Raw genomic sequence first — 19,771 nt, 5'->3', positions numbered from 1 at the left:
AAGCATGAATGGATTTCATGCAGAGACATCTTGGGAACAAGCTTTGGAGAAAGTCAGATGCAGAAGAACTGCCCCAGTCTGGTTCGGCTCTTTTCTGTGATATGCCAACCTGTGTTTGCCCTACACTGCAGGGAGGAAGCTGCTGACAATTCAGAACTGAAACTCTTTGAGGTCTTTGAGATGGTAAAGCCCCTGAAACCAGCTCATTTATGAGGAAGTGAAACTTATGAGATTCTGTGGATGAAAGCCAAGGAAGGAACCACCAAGGGGCCAGCAAACATATAGTATGTGTGTGATTCATGCACACACACTCACGATTGAACTAGAAGATTTTGCTTTTAACTAGGAACAGTAAATTGGCAGCCACAAGGCTGAAACCACCTCCTAAAGTAATTTTATTTGTCCTCAGGCTCTGGTCTAACCTGCTTTTAATCATGGTACTGAAATTAGTTACTAGTATCTTATTTTTAAAAAATTCAAAACATCTCACCATCAGGCATTAATGTGCATCCTGCAATAATGCTGTTTCCAGTGGGAAAGAATTATTGCTGATTTTGAGGGAGACAGTCCTCTGATCACAGATACATATGTAATATGTGGTTGTGCAAAGCTTATTTTGGGATTCAGGGGTAGTTTAGGCTCATCATCATTTTACTGACTGAACTCTGTTTAGAAAATATCCAAAATAGGGAGCAAGGAACTAGAAGTACCTTCAGTACTTCAGTCCTCTTTTAAAATAACTTATACTAAAAGAGAAACCTTTTCTTTTTACTGAAAGGAAAAGGAACAGTTTTTTTCATAGCAAACATCCTTATTTCATGTCCAATTATTTTTCCAGATAACACAGTATTGAGTAGATGAATATAGTCCAAAACACACTGTAGAAATAATCCAGTCTAAGGCCACTTTAACTGCCCTGGCTCAGTGTTGGGGAATCCTGGGAATTGTAGTTTTGTGGGACATTTAGCCTTCTCTGTCAGAGAGCTCTGGTGACACATCAAACTACAGTTCTCCGGATTCCGTAACATTGAGACAGGGCAGTTAAAGCAGTCCCAAACTGGATTATTTCTGCAGTGTGTTTTGGACCTATGAGTGGCTTTCTAGGATCTCAGATATTATTCTTTCATCACCTCCTACCTGCGATCCTGTCTGCACTGGCTTGGTAATTTTGGGGGAAACCTGGAGTAGCCTGGCCCCACAGTTGCCCCAGCCTCCCTCTGTTACCTTAGTCTTCCCTTATGATGATGGGCAGCTGTTCACATGTGACCCACTTTGCCACCCAGTGTGGCCACTGTGGTGGTGAATCACTCACTTCTGAGGTCAGAACAAGCTGCCCAGCCATGATCCCATGGTGGGGCATTTTCTTCTGACCTGAGTGAAGTGACCCATGGTGGCAGTGGCCATGCAGAGTGGGAAATGCATGTGAACAGCTTCTGGCATCAAAGTGGAGGGCTCTGAATCATCCAGGAAGATCTGGAGCAACTGGTGGTATACCCTGGGTTTGGCACTGAATAGCCTGGACTTCATCCAGAGTGTTTGCTCCAGACTCAGGGACTCAGTCCTGCATTGTCTGGTCTCCCCACTGAGAGGACAGGGGAAGCCAGTTTATTTGGCCCATGCAGAAAGGACCTTTGTTTCCATTTTTTAATGGAACTCCACAAGGTGAATGTGACATCTTCTGTATGTAAAATATATGATCTAACACAGATGTATGCTCCTTCATGTGTCTGAAGATTTTGAGTATGCCACTGCATGCCACTAGCTGGAGAATATCAGGAGAACTTTTCATGTTCTGTCTGTGAGCTTCTCAGTGAGGCATCCAGTTGGACATCTAGAAACAGAATGCTGGCATAGATAGGATTTTTGGGTAATCCAGCACAGCTCTTCTTCAGAATTTGGAAGTAATTAGTTACATTTAATATAACATTAATGGAGGAAGATTATCTTTTTGGGTGACAGACTTAAGAGAATTTTAGGGTTGCCATACTGAAAACTGGAGAGGGTTCTTGTACCCTTAATGGATATGTAGAAGAGGGAATTTCACCAGATATTGCTTGCCACACAACCAAGTAAGAAGGAACACCTGCTGAAACTCCCTATTCTACACAACTATTAAAAGTAAAGTAAAAATACAGAAGGCCTCTCCAGTCTTCATTCTGGCAATCCTAACAAAAGGGAATACTTAATTACCTCATTGGTGTAAAGAATGATGTTTTCCAGTTATATTTAAAAGTCCCCATTTGTAGATGCATACAATGTCAGGGGATATATCTATTTTCAGGGGTTATTTTGGGATCTTTATGCCATTTGGGGCCTTTTTTGTATCTTTAAAGGGGTTTTTTTGTAACCCCCTCCCCCCAAACATTCTAGAGACATGATGGCAGGAATTTCTCAGAGCTAATGCTACTCTCTTATCACTTCTAAGGTTGTTCCTCTGAAAGGTAACGGAGAGTAATGGGAAAATGGCAATAACAAAATGAGCTACTTTTACAATTATTATAGTGAGTAACAGCAATGAACAATCTCCAGGACACAATAACTTGTAATGGAGATGAATTTCTTTTAAAAAGTAACTCCCCAAGCTCAGCTGTTTACCATCCATGTACAAAGCAGATACAGGGTGAATGCCTGCTGCCACAAATTCACATAGACACAGCTCCTTGAATATTCCAGTCCTTCCACTGTTCATTATGCTTCTGTTGATCTATCTCATCCATCATTTTATTTCACCCAGGAAAAATAACATCAATGCCTCTCACTTAACCTGAAAGCAAGTAAAGTAAACAAGCCACATGATCAGAAACAGATGGATAAAAGGGAGGGAGGAATTTGGAGCAGAATGTGATGATTAAGGCAGACTTAAAACCTTTTGTTGCCCGAGATGGTGCAGCAAATGATACTTCACTTAATTTGTGAAATTTTCACAAATTAACCAAGTTATTTTGGTACCTGAGGCATAAATTCAACAAGCACCTCTGCTTCATGGCGGAAAAAAATGACAAAAATAATAATTTTGTGTTTTTTCATGAACCCGACATCTGCACCTGAGGTGACTGCTCCATTTGACCTAATGGTAAGGACAGTTCTGATAAGGGTAGTCTCTCACCTTCATCACTGTTGGGCAAATCTCATGAAGACGTGACCAGATTTAAGCATACACTTTGGGTAAACTGTCATACCGCGTTAGTTCTCCTATACTTCTCACTCAGAGTTCTCTTCATCCCACTTTGCCATATATCTGTATTAGGCAACTAGATATGCATGTGGCTTTGGCTGCAGAGAATGATCTGTTATGGATGCTTCATCAATGAGTTTCCCACAATGGGACAGTTGCCTCCAAGATGGGGTGAAAAGTAACCAGTCAGGGATGGTAGCTGTAAGGAATCAAATTAGCCAGAAGGAATAAATGGTATCTAGCTTGCTTGGGCAACCCATGCTGAAAATATATTCATATGTTTGTGTTTGTTTAGCAATGAGGGTGCATTACAAAATGGCTGCCTCACAGCTGTGACCATTTAAAAAATGACTGCCATATTTAAAGAAGCAGAAAAAGAGCTAAGATGACAAAATGGTACAAAGGAGGAATGACTTACTTCAGATGATTTTTGAGACAGAGAAGAGAGGAACATTGATGTTTACAAAACCTTATGCTTTCTGGGCCTCTTCATACATCATGTTTTTAGGTATACATCTACAAAACTAAAGTATGGACAAAACAAAATGTCTGGAAATACCTGTTTCATAGAGATACGTTTGTGAGTGAGGTGGCATGTGACAGATACAGAATTAATTTCACTAATGTGTGAAACAAGCCTATGAATCTATCTATTGATGTGTGTCTATCCACCTGCATTCACACACTACCAAGAAGTTGAGAAAAAATATATTGAACACTTGTGAGATGTACACGGATAGTTGGCCAAAATATCAGCATTGAATCTCTTTCAGGGGTGGACATCGCTGACTGTCATTAGGCTTGGAAATTTTCATCACCAGTCACTGATTTAAGGAACAATTCTCTTCCATATTTTCTCAACTTTTTTTTATTCCCAGCAGATGTAGTTTATCTTTAGATATTTTTGTTTGTGTCGCCTTTTCCTCTGGTTCTTCTCCCTTATAGTTGTCCCTTAGCAACTTTTATTCTTTTGGAAACAAGAGACCCACACTAGTACAATAGTATCTCATTTGGATATGTAAAAAGGCCCCGCCATTGCCAGACCCAGGGGGAGGCCCATGTGCCTTGGCGACTGTCTGAATGACTTTGCCCTTCTTTCAGTGTGTAATACAAGTGCAGTGTTTAACCAGCCTGCAGGCAGCTGGTGGGGAGATTGTTTAAGGCTTGTGTTTCTCTCTTTCAGTCCCCTTGGCTTTCTGAAAGCCCATTTTCTGCTTGAGAGGAGCTATTCTTTGCTGGACTGATCTCCCCTTTGCCCTTGGGATGGGAGAACATGCCACATAATGTTGTCAAAAGGGGCTGAGGGAGGGACTGGTGGTAAAGGAGGAAGGTTCAGAAACAGTGGAGAGATTTTAGGTCTTTTGCACACAAACAGATGTTCTTTTTTAAACTCAAGTTTCCTTTCATGACATGACAAAGCTTCTGTTAAATCTGCTATTAGATATCTTATGGCCTTCAGAGCAGGATTCTCTCATGACTAGTTTCATTGTCACACCTCAGGTTCATGATTTATTTAGGTACTAAATCAGACCAGATCTTTCAGCCAATAGTACTGGTGTCCAGACGCATTTAAATGGCCCATATCTACACCAGGGTTAGTGTCAGCAGTACTAGGACATCCTTGGCACTGGCACTGGGGCATCAGTGTCCTGACAAGGCCTTATCGCTGGTACTGAGGCCTGTCTTTCTCCCCTAACTTCCATTCTAAGTGCAGCATCATGTTAGGACACTGTGGGAAATTTAAATGGCTACCTATCTTGGCTACCAGATAAACCTATGTGAGAGGAGACGCAGAATAGGGTCCTCTGGTGTCAGCTTTGGCATATGCTATATCATTAAACCAGTTTCAGACCTACTGAACTGGTAAGGCAACCACTCAAATGAAAAACTCTTTTGGTATAGGATGTTGCATTTATCTTTTCATGAAGATGTCTGTTCCTGACAATGATCAGTATTTCTTCAAAATTATAGAAGCAAGTTTTACTGAGGTGTCACGACACCATTAAAAAACAAAAAACAAAACAGTTTTCATATTGGTTTAGATTTGCATTGTAGAACAAAAAAGCCACCAGAGAACCAGATCTTTTTAAAAAAAGAAATAAAATAAAGAAATGCTTATCTATTAATCTGTAAAGATGACTTTTCCTCAATTCCTCTCTCTGTCTCTACTTCTTTAACCCCCTTCTCTCTGCAAAGATAAGCCAGATGCTTATTGCCAATAATAATATAGCAATAATATCCGTACCCATTACAACCTTTATTTCACAGCATCTCTGGCATATTGGGGGGAGGCATCATTTTTCCATTTGTACAGAAGAAAATACTTTCTGAGTGTTCACAGCACTTCATGTACATTACCTCAGTAATAATCCATCTCAGACGATGCATGCTCAGGACTGAGCAAGTTATGTGGCCTGTCATAGGTATGGAATTCAGCAAATGTTTGACACTGGAATAACCCTTTTTTTCTTCTGTTTCTCAGACACATGTGTTCACAGATAAAGAAGACGATGAGCTGCAGGAAAAACTGGGTAATCCAGCCCTTGGCATTGCACAACATCTGCTAACTGACTTCTTTAAGCTGTGTATTGGGAAACCTCCTTGGTTAACAGCATTCTGACATATTGCCGACATTGGGGAAGGGCTATTGCTCAGTGGCAGGCTGCATGTGTTGCATGCAGAAAGGCCAGGGTTCAATCCCTGGCATCTGGAAGTGGAGCTATTAAAGCTTTCTATCTGAAACCCTGAAATCTTGGAGATGCTGCCAGACTGTGTAGATAATTACTGAGCTTAATGGACCACTGGCAGCTTCTTACATTTGTGCCCAAAACAGCTTCAAGAGGCAGTATGGCTAAACATCTGCTCACAACCATAGTTCATCAGGGGCATCCTGAGAAGAGTGAATCTCCTTTTCTTCTTCACTATTGCAGTCTTCTTGTTCACCCATCTCTTCCTGTGGAACAGCTTGCAAATGAGCAGTCAAGCAGTATTAGTTAGAAGGATTTGTGCTCACTGTTTGCTTTTTCTGTGGCAAACAGAAATATCTGAGGAAGAAAAGGAGCAGCAGCTGTGGTTGGTGACAGAGCTGGAGGTGACAGAGTATATAGAGGGGGACATTGGAGCTACCTGGCCCCCGAAATGGAGCAGGTACTGTTCCTGAGAGGATCCTTTTCTATTTGAGAGATAAGGCCTGGTGCATTCTTGAGAGTTGTCAGATTATTGTGAATAGAACTATAATATGGGTTTGCCTTAAGTCAAGGCCTGGGTTCAGTGGCATCATTAAGGGGTGCAATCCACACTGGGTGACACCTTAGAAGAGGAGTGACACCCAGCCAGACCTCCCTACTGGTGCATATTTTTGGCCACTGCTGCACCCTGGGTAGGACACCGGGTGACACCTGGGGTTTGGACACCATTGCCTTGGCTGAGTCTTAGATCTAATGAAGGTGTGTTAATAGCCTAGGGCAGTTGTGATGTAAGCTAATGGGAGTTACCTCTTAGAAGGAGATTGAGGCCATATCTGTCCCCTGCCACCAGCTAAGGATAATTCATGAACAAAGGAGAAAATTGCAAGCTCTTATTTATTTATTTATTTATTTATTTATTTATTTATTTATTTATTTTTGAGAGGAGAGAGAGAATGAGAAATCAAGAGGATGCATGAATTTTTGAGGGCTCTATTAGTTAACAGCATCACATGACTCAGAGATTGTCTTCTTTGGAGGTCTTGTGTGATACAATAGATGCTGGCTGTGTCTTGGAGTGTTTAAGCCTTTTCTCTGCTTGGTGGTCACATGTTCTATTTTACAAAGAACATTCCTCTATTTGGAAATCTATCAGAGGTCAATGTACTGTGTAAGAGCAGATAGAGCCATGCTGGATGAGTGCAGACTTAGTTCAGCACTGACTAAACATAGGCCTATGGGGAATTTGCCAGCAGGACATGAAAACAACAGCACCTGCCCACTCGGATTCTCCAGTAATGGATATACTGGTTTGCTCCTCCTGGAGAGGACATATATCTGTTATTACTACTAGCCACCGATAGTCTTACCTTCATGAATTTGTCTGTTTAAAGATTACTTTCATATTCAAAGGGCTGCCTACTCCAAGTCTATTTTAAAAATAATCCAAACAAAGGTGAGCCTGATGAATCCTTGAAGTTGTCTCCCATAGGGATCATCTGAGTAGCAGACTGAAGAGGTACACAAGTCATCTGGTCAGTCTTTCCCTTTATGGTGTGATGCAGTGGATTTCCATGCACATTTTAGTAATTCTTTCTCTATTTGCATCTGTTTGGATTAGAAAACCTGTGTCCTCTCTCAAAGAAGGGTAGCTGTATTTGTATGTTGTAGGAACAACTATTTTATAGCAGCTTAAAGACTAACAATCATATATTTTTGTGGACTGAAGTGGGCTAGGGTGCACATACACATCTTTCAAATAAAACTTGCTACTCTTTAAGGTGTCACAAGAGTCATGACTACTTTGATTGTCCTCTTTTTGCTGATGCATTTCCTCTTCTTTGGTGATGTAAAAGTGACCACTCTAGCTTACACCTATGCTCAAAGTATATGTGTGTATTTAAACAAAATTAACAATTTGCCACCTTTCAGAATAAAACCAAACCTAGGTAAATGTTGCCTCTTTGAAATATCTTACTATTGGGAGGGGGGAAAGGGGGAAGTTAATAGAATCGTTTTCTGTAAAAGAGTGAAATGTGATACTAGGAATGGAAATCAGCCTCCTGAAAATTACACCTATTACTCTAAATATAAACGCAAGTTTCTAGCCCTCCAGGCTCTATAGATAAGGCTTGATAAAAGTGTCTGAGCAATGTCTGGTGAAATCTCAGTTATGCAGGTAGAGGACTTCAGAAACATTTTCAGTGATGAAGGAGTGGGCATGAGTTCTCCGCACAGCATTTTCATTTCTTAAGGAAAGCTGTTTTCTGCCTTGTGGTCCATATTGGGAGAAAAGGAAAATAATAAATAAATAAAAATAGACAGATAAATAAATCAGAACAGAAGCCGATTAAGTTATATAATGAGCAGGTTTTATGCAAATTTACTTTATTTGAAGGTGAGCAGCTTCTAACAGATGGGTCTCATTTTGATACAATCAAGGGGAGCAATACTATTATAACTTATGGTAATTCTCAAATGGTGCTGCCATTGCCACATATAGGCCTTGTCTACATTGGTGATTTAACATGTTCTCCATGGGCTCGCTGCATTCTGCCTACATAACACAGGGCCAAATCCCCAAATTGAGTCTGGAGTATCTTCACGATGCCCGCACCTGATTCAGGGCATCTTCCTGCAACCCACATTTAATGACCTCCTCATTTGCTGTGGGTTTTCAGGGGGTTCTGTGACAACAGAGGCTGACTTTTCACTTGCAGCCCCCATTTGTTGCCCGGTGTCACTGCTGTGGGCACAAATCACTCTGAGGTAAGAATGAGGTGCTGAGCGTCAATAGCATGACTGGGCACCTTGTTCTGACCACAGCAGTGGTGCCGGGCTACAAACAGGGACCACGTGGGAAGGCAGCCTCCTGAAAACCTGCAAGATAAGGGATGAATTGTTGGGGGGATTTGGGGCAGCCAAGAGCATTCTGGCAAGTGTTGATAAGCCCCTAGTTGTGGCCAATGGGCTGAGGTGATACAGGTGGACAAAACACCTGAAAGAAATTGCCATAGACAGAACCATAAGAACACAATATCAAAAAGTAACACCACTTGAAACCCGCCATATTCTCTGATAATATCTCACCAGTCCTTAGATTCATGGAGAGAATCTAAATCACTGAAGGTCTAAAAACTCAGTAACGCCTTTTAAACTATGCTGTTACAGCACTATTGTTCGACTTTAACTGTTTTGGCACCATCCTAAGGAATTATAGGTTTTGCAGTTTAGCAAAGGGTACTTCATCAGAATACATGCCCAGGGATCCACAGGATTCGGCCATAGCATTTAAGTGGAATCAATGAGTTATAACTGTACAGTGTGACAAGCCCCTGGTAGATTATGAAACTTAGGTGATGATGACGATTCTGATGGTGATATAAACAAGAGGAGAAATGGTGTAATGCAGTAGAGGAACCGACACATTTTAATTATATCATAAGGAATAAAATTAAAGGTTCAGCTGTGTCCTGAAACTTAGCATTCCAAAACTTAGCAAACAATTTCTATTTTAATAAATGTTTTCATCTGAAATCTTTCCAGATCCCTTTTGTGAAAACTTAATTTGTTTTTTTATTTATATATGTACTGTATATTGTGTGCAAATATAGTTGTATCGATTACATGTATATTTATTTAATCTATCTCATATCTAATGGTTAAACCTATCTGTACAATGCTATTAAATTCATCAGCCTTACTATATTGATAATACAAATAATCACGATAGTATTATTAGTGATAAAATTCATAACCTCAGTAATAATATTAAAACTTATAATAATAACAACATGTTGAATCTAAATGATACCTAAAACAACAGTTAAAATATTATTGATTAATTACAACTCAAAATATGCCCTATTCTCTATCAAATTCCTAATACTTTCAAACTTGGGCTAGATGAGCTGTTTCTGTCCCTCCTGTCCTTGAATTTTATATAAAATTATCTGCCCTATTGAAATATTTAATAATGCCCAGTTAGTAATCTCCATTCATATCTTCTGTAGAATATCTCACTCTTGGAAAGTTGTTGTTGCTAGACTCCCGCATTTGTTTCCCCATAGCGGTATCACATATTTCCACTCTTCCTTAAACTCCCTAAGTGATTTGTTAAGGGATAGCTATTTGAAAATGGAAGGGGTTTTTCTTTCTCCCCAATTAGCTTGGCTGCAGAATGGTTTATCACCAGTCTCAGTTCAAATCTGTTTCACTGACAAAGCCTTTAAGGTAACATAACAAAACTATTTTTAGATTCCCAGGTGTCAAATAATCAGTAGTATCATTTATCACAGCTTGTACAGTTCTCCAGATGCTTTGAATTAATGGACAGTGCTACCCCCCAATAAGAAGGAAATTTGCATGAATTAAAGAACTTGGGTTTGAAAAATACAGCTCCCATCTGTGGGCTGTTAAGTAGCACACCAAGTTTTTTTTAAAAAATGGCAGCTAACATCTTGAGAATGATTTTTTTAAAAAAAATGTGTGTCATGAATGCTTAGCTTTTACTCATTTGTTGCTGCAGTTCTGTCCACTCGCCTCCTTGATGATGTTTCTGCGGAGGACATATCTCATTTCTCCACTGCTCAAAACTTCAGTAGCTTGTTGCTAAGAAAATTAGATTCTTCTTCTGGCTCCTGCTATCATTGCTAATGTAATTACTGTGCATAAAGTAATTGGGTAAGTGTCATCACCAGTACCCCATATGTCGTGCCTGGGAGGAGAATGATGACCAGCATCAAATAACTCCCTTCCACCCAAATGACATTATTGGGCCTCTTAAAAAAACAAATCTTTGCTGGCTGAATACTCCCCCACCTGTTTCTGCTATTAATAGTTTTTTGGGGGCTTCCAATAACAACACAATTTTGAACAAAAATTAATGTAACTTTGCACATTGCATAAAGATTGAACTGCAATTCTGAAGTGTTTGTTCCACTTCCCTCTGTGCTTCCTAGTCTGTTGTGTAACAAAAACAGAAGGAAAGGGAGAAGGAATTATCTCAGTGCCCCTGAGCAGCTTTCACTTAGGATGGCACTTATGCTCCATCGAAAAAGGAAACAAAGCAGGACAGAGATTTGCATAACATGTGTGCATGGTAGTTTATGTAAACAGTTGCAAATCTGAAAAGAACTATTATGCTTTAAGTGGAAATACATCATGCCAGTGGGAAAGATTGTGACTAGGTGACCTATGTGACCTGTTCAGTCTACTAACCAGATGCTCATGGCTGATGAGCAACTTCACACCTTGCTTCTATCTTCCTAGCGTGGTCCATTATCTTTACACTGGAATTACACAGACAGCCCTTCAAATAAAGGAGTAGCCTCTCTAAAGTAGGACACATGACTACCTGAGTGTATAGCTGTTCCCTGAGCCAACAGCTGCCTTCCTCCAATATGGTGACTCTTTGGGAACAGTAGGGCAGTACTCCAACAGGGGTACCTACATGGATTCCTTAACTGTCACCCTGTGTTAGACCCTTAGGAGATGACATGAGTGCCTGGTGCCTTCTGGATGACAGGTAGGCTATCTCATTCCTAGTCTGTGCCTCCTGTCAAGTCAATAGTATACAGTTCTAAGCAATAAAGCTGTGATCTCTTGTTCTCAAAATCATATGTACATGTCTGGCTGCCTCTGGCTATGTTGGCCTCCTGCTGCCAGGTTTACAAATTAGGATAGCTCTCGATACTTATCCTGAGTTTTTTCCCCTTTTCTTCCCAGGAGATCATGTGATATTCACAAACTGCTCTGCAGAGCACAGCCATCCAGCACTTTCTTGCAAAATGGCAGCAGAGTTTGATGCATTTTTAGCTAGTGGCCTGAGGTGAGCAAACTTACTTGAGTTGGCCAGTGCATCCGGGAAGCAACTTCCAGACAAATTAAGTGGGAATTCAAAGAGCTGTTTAATGAAGTATGAATGTTGTCAATAAATATAGATGCTTGTTCTATAGTTTGCATCTCATGGACTGATTGTCCGGCAATTATTTTTCAGCCTGCTGTTTGACTTTGCTGAATGTCTTTGGAGACAGCCAATAAGGATCTACTGAGGTCACTGAGAAAATGCAAACAGTATTTACATAGGCAGTTTGGAATGTGAACTTTCCCTGATCACAGCTTGGAAAAGTTTCTGTTAGCCATGATGGATGAGGGATTCTGGGATACTGGGGATTTTAATTAAAAAAAAGAGAAACCTCTACAATCTGTGACCTAGACAAAGTAGGCTTCAGAGTGATTATCAGTCTGCTCCAGGAGCTGCATTGACATTGTGAATGGAAAGGTTAGTTTCCTCTAAAATTGGTATTCCAATCCCATGCACATTATATTTATTATTTATAGAGGTGGGGGATGATTTAGATTTTAATAATCCTGGACTGGTCTATGTGATTACATAAACCTTCCCTCTCTACAAATGATATTTCCAAAATGGATCTCATCCCTTCTTCAGCATTTGCAGTTAAGAAAAAAAACCCTCTGGATATGTCTCAGTGCAGTAGTGGCTGATGGCTCCAATGTCAGCGGAGCAGCATGAATGTGAAAGAAGCTATCCCAGGTGCTCAGCCTGTTTTGGGGATAGAGTTCAGAATCTTGTATAGCTTCTTTATAGTTCATAGTATTGTAAAACCCAAAGTGGATTCACTGCCCGAATGACATTGGAATTACCAACTGTCATTGGATGTATTCTCTGATGTGTTTGACCTTAAATGGTGTGTTTGACTCTCAATGAAAACTGAAGTGCCATTGTAGCAAACAGGTGACAAGTGAAGCCTAGATTTAACTGGTGGAATGAACAGTGGTTGAAATACTATTCAACCATGGGCAACAGTAGTATACAATTAAGTTGAAATTGTATCCTCCACTTGACTATACCAACTGAGTGTCTTTCCTTATTTATTTTTTTCAGTTGGTTTTGTCACCTTGATGATGATAACTACTTGAATCCACAAGCTCTGCTGAAGCTCTTGTCTTCATATTCTCCAGACAAAGATGTTTATATTGGGAAACCAAGCTTGAATAGGCCAATTCGCACCTCAGAAACCTTGCCTAACAATCAGACAGTAAGTCTTAATACTTGAATTGGTGGTCGTAACTAAGCAGCAGGTTGGCTGGCTAGGAATAAGGAGTGCTTTTTAAAAAAAGAATATCTGGTTTATTATATTTCCAGTTTTGCTGCAAATAGAGAAGATTTCATAGGAGGCTGACCTCAGCAGCGAATGATAGGTTCCCAGAACATAGAACAAAAATATTAACTCTCCATAGCACTCTTCTTCTAGCATATTGGAAGGAGGACCATAGTCCCATGGTAGAATACCTTTGCAGGTATTCAGAAAATCTCTGATTCAATCTCTCTATGTCACCTCTATTTAACAGGACCAATGACCTTATCACACTAGATAAATCGTGCTCAGAAATGGGCTTTTAGAAGCAGAAAAAAAACTGCAAATGCGGGAGGTTTTTCACATGTGTTTCTGCAAAACAGAAATAATGTGAAAATAAAGCAAACTTAAAGGGGGCAAAAATGATACCTTTTTACTTTTGGGAAGTTTACTTTCAAAGAAGTATCTTAGATACAGATACTTCCACAAACGCATCTACTTCTGTTGTGTCCCAAACTTTCTTTATTAAGGAGAAAGGAGAATTTCTATTGAATCTAATGTTCAACCTACTACAAAATCCCTTGGGTCCAGTACATTCCAGTCAGCCTTATTGTAATTTACTTTTTTCCTCCCTTCAGAAGTCAGTGTACTTTTGGTTTGCCACTGGAGGTGCCGGATTCTGTATCAGCAGGAAGCTGGCCATCAAGATGGCTCCCTGGGCAGGGTAAGCAATGATTATGGTAGAGAGCTTGTCTGATCACCCGGAGATTATATATAAATATCTCTGAGGGATGATTCCATACCTTTCTCCAAAAATGAACTGCTTTACTGAATCCCATCAATGTGATTGGATATCTATGCAGTTGTGGAGTGAATTTCCCAACAGATAAGTCTAACTCAGTCTCTTCTCCAACATGAAAAGGTTTCAGCAGTATACCAGTCTGGGGGCCAGTTCAAAGATGACTGTGCCACATTATTCCAGACAAGAGGGGAAACAATGATCATGTTATTGTAAGAACCTGTCAGTCAACTCTGAAGTTAACAGATATGAAAGGGGAAAGATCATGTGCTAAACAATCATATTTATGCCCCCACATCATCTAGGGAAGAACTTCTGTATGTGTACATTGTAGAAGTAAGAATACCGTAAATGCATAAAGCAGCTTTCCCTAATCACGCAAATTCCAGGGTTATAATTTTCATAATCTCCAGCCAGCATGGTAATTGTAATAATAGAAACTTCGGTGTAGCAGATTTGGAGGCACTAGGTTGGGAAATGTAGAATGTACCCATTTAAAGATGTGTGCATGCATGTGTGAGTGTGAATGTGTGCATCAGTAATAGGGTTGCCATAACCCGGCGGCCCCCGTGCCATTCACGGTTTTGGGGGGCCCCTCCCGGTCACGGTCCGGTTTGGGCCCCCACCCGTGCCTTGTTCCCGGTTTGGGGGGTCCGCTCCGGCCATTGCTGCTGCCGCTAATGCGGCTGCTGCGGCGCCGACCCACCTCCTCCTCCTCCTCCGGCTCCACCTTCCTCCTCTTCCTTGGCAGGCCGGCGGCAGAAGCGCCGCTGCCACCGCGCCCGCACTGAGAGAGCTTGCGCGCTGCCCAGGCCTCTGTAGGGGTCAGTGGCAGCGCGCGCCTGCCCCATTCCCTCCGCGCGCGCGCGTGTGCTTGCCCCGCTTCCCTTCTTCCCGCGCCAGGCATCCTAAGGAGGAGGAGGGGGGAGAGGAGGAGGAGGAGGAGGAAGGGTGCCTGAAGGCCAGGGCAGAATTGGGCCACAGAAGGAGGAGGAGGACGAAGAGGAAAGCTGAGTCAGTGGCCATTAGGTCTGCCTTGGTATTTTGGAGGTTTTAAATTATTTTTTAAAATATAAAATACTTATTTTATTTAATTTTTTTTAATTTTTATTATTGCTTTTTATTTTTTATTGTATTAATTTTTATTATTGCTTGTTTATTTTATTTCATTAATTTTATTATTGCTTGTTTTATTTTATTTTATTAATTTTTATTATTGCTTGTTTTTATTTAATTTTATTAATTTTTATTATTGCTTGTTTTATTTTATTTTATTAATTTTTATTATTGCTTGTTTTATTTTATTTCATTAATTTTATTATTGCTTGTTTTATTTTATTTTATTAATTTTTATTATTGCTTGTTTTTATTTTATTTCATTAATTTTATTATTGCTTGTTTTTGTTTTATTTTATTAATTTTTATTATTGCTTGTTTTTATTTTATTTTATTAATTTTTATTATTGCTTGTTTTATTTTATTTTATTAATTTTTATTATTGCTTGTTTTTATTTTATTTTATTAATTTTTATTATTGCTTGTTTTATTTTATTTCATTAATTTTATTATTGCTTGTTTTATTTTATTTTATTAATTTTTATTATTGCTTGTTTTTATTTTATTTCATTAATTTTATTATTGCTTGTTTTTGTTTTATTTTATTAATTTTTATTATTGCTTGTTTTTGTTTTATTTCATTAATTTTTATTATTGCTTGTTTTATTTTATTTCATTAATTTTATTATTGCTTGTTTTATTTTATTAATTTTTATTATTGCTTGTTTTATTTTATTTCATTAATTTTATTATTGCTTGTTTTAGTTTTATTTTATTAATTTTTATTATTGCTTGTTTTATTTTATTTTATTAATTTTTATTATTGCTTGTTTTATTTTATTTTATTAATTTTATTATTGCTTGTTTTATTTTATTTCATTAATTTTTATTATTGCTTGTTTTATTTTATTTCATTAATTTTTATTATTGCTTGTTTTATTTTATTTCATTAATTTTTATTGCTTGTTTTTGTTTTATTTTATTAATTTTTATTATTGCTTGTTTTTGTTTTATTTTATTAATTTTTATTATTGCTTGTTTTTGTTTTATTTCATTAATTTTTATTATTGCTTGTTTTATTTTATTAATTTTTATTATTGCTTGTTTTATTTTATTTCATTAATTTTATTATTGCTTGTTTTTGTTTTATTTTATTAATTTTTATTATCAAATATATGCACCCCTGCCTTGTTTTTTATTTATTTTTTCATTATTTTTTATTATTAAATATATGCAAGTGCATTTTTTGTGTATTTATGGTGCTTTGAATGCTAACAAGTCTGCCTTTCTTGGCTAATTATAGTGGTGATGATGATGATGATGATGATGATGATGATGATGATGATATTGATATCAACAAGCCTCTGAGGCACGGCCAGTGTAACTTGCTGTGATTTTTACAAACTCATGCACAGTGAAGAAAAACCACAGTCCCTTGACCAAGTACACACTTCTGAGAAGTAAAGTTGAACCCAAGGGCAAGTCCATTTCTGCCATCTGTCTAAGAATAATGCCAAAATGTCCTCCATTTTGATCATGCCTAAAAACATGCATTTATATTAACATTTTTAAAAAAAACACTCAATTTTTTGCACGTCCTCCATTTTTATAAAAATGTGTCCTACATTTGAAAATGTTGCCCTGCATTTGTCCTACATTTGTCCCGGTTTGGAGGTCCTCACTTATGGCAACCCTAATCAGTAAGAACCACTATTGAATTAAAAGGTAGTTAAACTGAGAGACAAATTGCCTGCTGGCTTCCCTGCTCTTTGAGATTTTCTGGAGACAACTTGCTCCAGGTTGTTGTTGTGCTGTGTGCCTACAAGTCATTTCTGAGTTATGGCAACCCTACAGCAAACCTATAACAGGTTCTTGGCCAGATTTGTTCAGAGAAAGTTTGCTTTTGTCTTTCTCTGAGGCTGAGAGACTGACTTGCCCAGAATTACCCAGTGAATTTCCATGGCCTAGTGGGGATTGAAACCTTGGCCTCCCAGATTCCTAGTCCAACACTCAAGCCACAATGATGGCTCTTGGTACCTTGAAAAAATATAATAAAATACCAAAGAAGCTAGAACAAGGCCATCCAGTGGTACCCAAATTTTGGAACCAGCCTACTAGGAAAAACTGTTGTCAAGCCATCTTTCATTCAGAAAGATAAAGTTGTTTACTCTTTTCTGTTTTCTAAATAGTTTTAGCTTTTATCTAGCTCTCCTCTATTTTGGTTGATAGTCCATTTTATTCTTTGATTTTTTTTTTATTTTTTAAAAAACTTTATTGATACATACCAAACACACAAACATTTACATAAACATATTTACAATCATGCAAACTAACATACAACTTACCAGTTATATCTAATACTCTAAAGCACATACAAACCACTTCCACTATTACTTCTTCACATCTACTTCATATTCTCCACCACCAGAAGTTGTGATACAATATTCCGTTTCGTTATCCTCTTAATCTCCACCAACTTGTCTCCTCAATAACTTTCTACATATATCCTCTTTCCTTTGCCTTCTAATATCACCCCTTCACTTCTTCTAATCCTAGCTTAACCTACCTACTCTAACTCTCTTCACTTACTAATTCCTTCTTTCCCTTCTCTATTTTACCTCTCTTTAACTCCTTCTGTCTCGCTTCTACGCATCTAATACCTACTTCATCTTCATGTATTCTTCGACTTCTTTCATCTTGAACATTTAACATGCATACCTCACTTCATTCTCAACACACCATTCATTCTGACTTCCTGCTTGCCAGTTTATATAATTCTTGTTTGAATATGGCTTTCTTACTTAACATCCTTGTTTGTGGATCCCAGCCCTACATCGCCTACTACAAACCCGTTACTGCTATTCTTCCCCAGCTCGCTTCAAGATAGTTTTTAACCTTACACCAGTCTTCACTAAACTGATCCCTGGGTTTATTTCTCAATGCCTGTGTCAGTTTGTCCATCTCCATCCCATCATATAATTTTATCAGCCATTCCTCCAAAGTTGGATTCTCCTCACATTTCCATTTTTGGGCATAACAGGTGCGGGCAAGAGTTACCATATAATAGACAATCTTTTCGTCCTCCCTATCTATTCCCTTTCCGAAAATTCCTAATAGATAGAGTTCCGGTCTGGGTTGTATTTTTTTCTTCAGAATTACACCTATCTCTACGTTTATCATATTCCAGAATTCCCTTGCTTTCTTGCAAGTCCACCAGCAATGGTAGAATGTTCCTAATTCTTTTTTGCATTTCCAACATACGTTTGATCTTGATCTATATATCTTAGCGAGCTTATTAGGTGTTAAATACCATTGAAAAAACATTTTATAGAAGTTTTCCCGAATACTCTGAGAGGCTGTGAACTTGAAGTTATCCTTCCAAATTTTTTCCCATTGGGATAGTTGAATTTCATGACCAATATTTCTTGCCCATTTGATCATTTGTTCTTTAACCACTTCATCCTCCATTTCATATTTTAACAAAATTTTGTATAGTTTTCCAATTACTTTATTGTTTGGATCTAGCAATATTTTCCCTATCTCAGACGTTCCTTCTTCAATATCCAATCCCGGTTCTTTATTATCTATTGTAAATCTTTCCACAATCTGTCTGTATGCGAACCAGTTAAAATTCCACCCTTCTGTATTTAGGTCCTCTCTTGTCTTTAGTACTATTTTACCATCCTTTCTTTGTAAGATATCCGAGTACTTATACCATTTTGTTTCTCTAATCATTTCTTTCCTATAGAAAGCCTCTTGTGGGGATATCCAACCTGCATTTTTAGGTATTATTCTCCTTCTATATTTGTTCCATACTCTTATCAAGGCTTTCCTGACGCAATGGTTGTTGAAGGCTTTATTTGTTTTGTCCTTTTCGTACGCTAGATATGCGTGCCAGCCATAGCCCAACCCGTCTCCCTCTAGTTCTAATAAATTCCCATTCTCTAATAGTATCCAATCTTTTGTCCACATCAAACAACACGCCTCGTGATAAAGTTTTAAGTTAGGCAAGTTGATCCCCCCTCTCTCTCGTGCATCCTGGAGAGTTTTGAATTTTATTCTAGGTTTTCTGCCTCTCCAAATAAATGAGGAAAGATCTTTATCCCACTCTTTAAAAATCCTATCTGATGTTATGATTGGGATCATTTGGAATAAAAAGAGGATACGTGGCAAAACAGCCATTTTAATTACTGCAATTCTTCCCGTTAGTGATAAGTTTAATCTGTTCCACACTATCAAATCCTTTTTTTATTTCACTCCATACCTTCTTGTAGTTATTTTCGAATAGGTCTTTCGAATTTTTAGTAATTTGTATTCCCAGGTATTTGATCTTTTTCCCAATTTTTATACCTGATAACCTTTCCAATTCTTTCTCCTCTTTTCCCTTAATATTTTTTGTCAATAGCATTGATTTACCTTTGTTAATTTTACAGCCTGTTACAAGACCAAATTTTTCTAATTTCCTTAAGACCTCCTCTAGTGAATCTAATGGGTCATCTAAAATAATTGTTGTATCATCCGCAAAAGCCCTTATTTTATAGGTCTGTTTTTTTATTGACGTACCTTTTATTTTTGGGTCTGTTTTGATGTCATTTATAAGTAATTCCATAACTAATAAGAACAAAAGAGGGGAGAGGGGACAGCCTTGCCTTGTTCCTCTTTGAATTTCGATGAATTTTGATTTCGCACCATTGATCCTTATCTGTGCTTTTTGATCTCTATAAATCTTTTTCATCCAGTTTAAAAAATTCTCCCCTACTTTTATCCTCTCCAGTACCTCTAATAACGTTGACCAATTTACAGAATCAAATGCCTTTTCTAAATCAAGAAAGCATAAGCCCAACTTTTTATCACAATGTTGCTCGTAGTATTCCAAAACGTCCAGAACAATTCTTGTATTCTCTCTCAAGTATCGATTCGGCAGAAACCCTCTTTGTTCTTCACTAATTAAGTTCAC

The 19,771-nt window shown here is 38.3% G+C and overlaps 1 protein-coding gene across 1 annotated transcript in view; it reads left to right on the top strand.

Moving 5' to 3' along the window:
* MFNG (MFNG O-fucosylpeptide 3-beta-N-acetylglucosaminyltransferase) overlaps positions 1-19,771 on the top strand; it is a 40,593-nt gene that overhangs the window by 1,295 nt on the left and 19,527 nt on the right. The window contains exons 2-5 of the mRNA XM_089528117.1: positions 5,658-5,706; positions 11,587-11,689; positions 12,767-12,920; positions 13,598-13,683. Coding sequence (XP_089384243.1) covers positions 5,658-5,706; positions 11,587-11,689; positions 12,767-12,920; positions 13,598-13,683 — 392 coding nt within the window. The remainder of the gene's footprint in view (positions 1-5,657; positions 5,707-11,586; positions 11,690-12,766; positions 12,921-13,597; positions 13,684-19,771) is intronic.

Source organism: Sceloporus occidentalis, unplaced genomic scaffold, assembly GCF_023333645.1.
Source record: "Sceloporus occidentalis isolate IW3139 unplaced genomic scaffold, rSceOcc1.0.p SCAF_5, whole genome shotgun sequence".
Lineage (NCBI taxonomy): Eukaryota > Metazoa > Chordata > Lepidosauria > Squamata > Phrynosomatidae > Sceloporus > Sceloporus occidentalis.
Note: the sequence above shows the minus strand (reverse complement) of the source record. Positions and strands in the feature narration are given on the sequence as shown.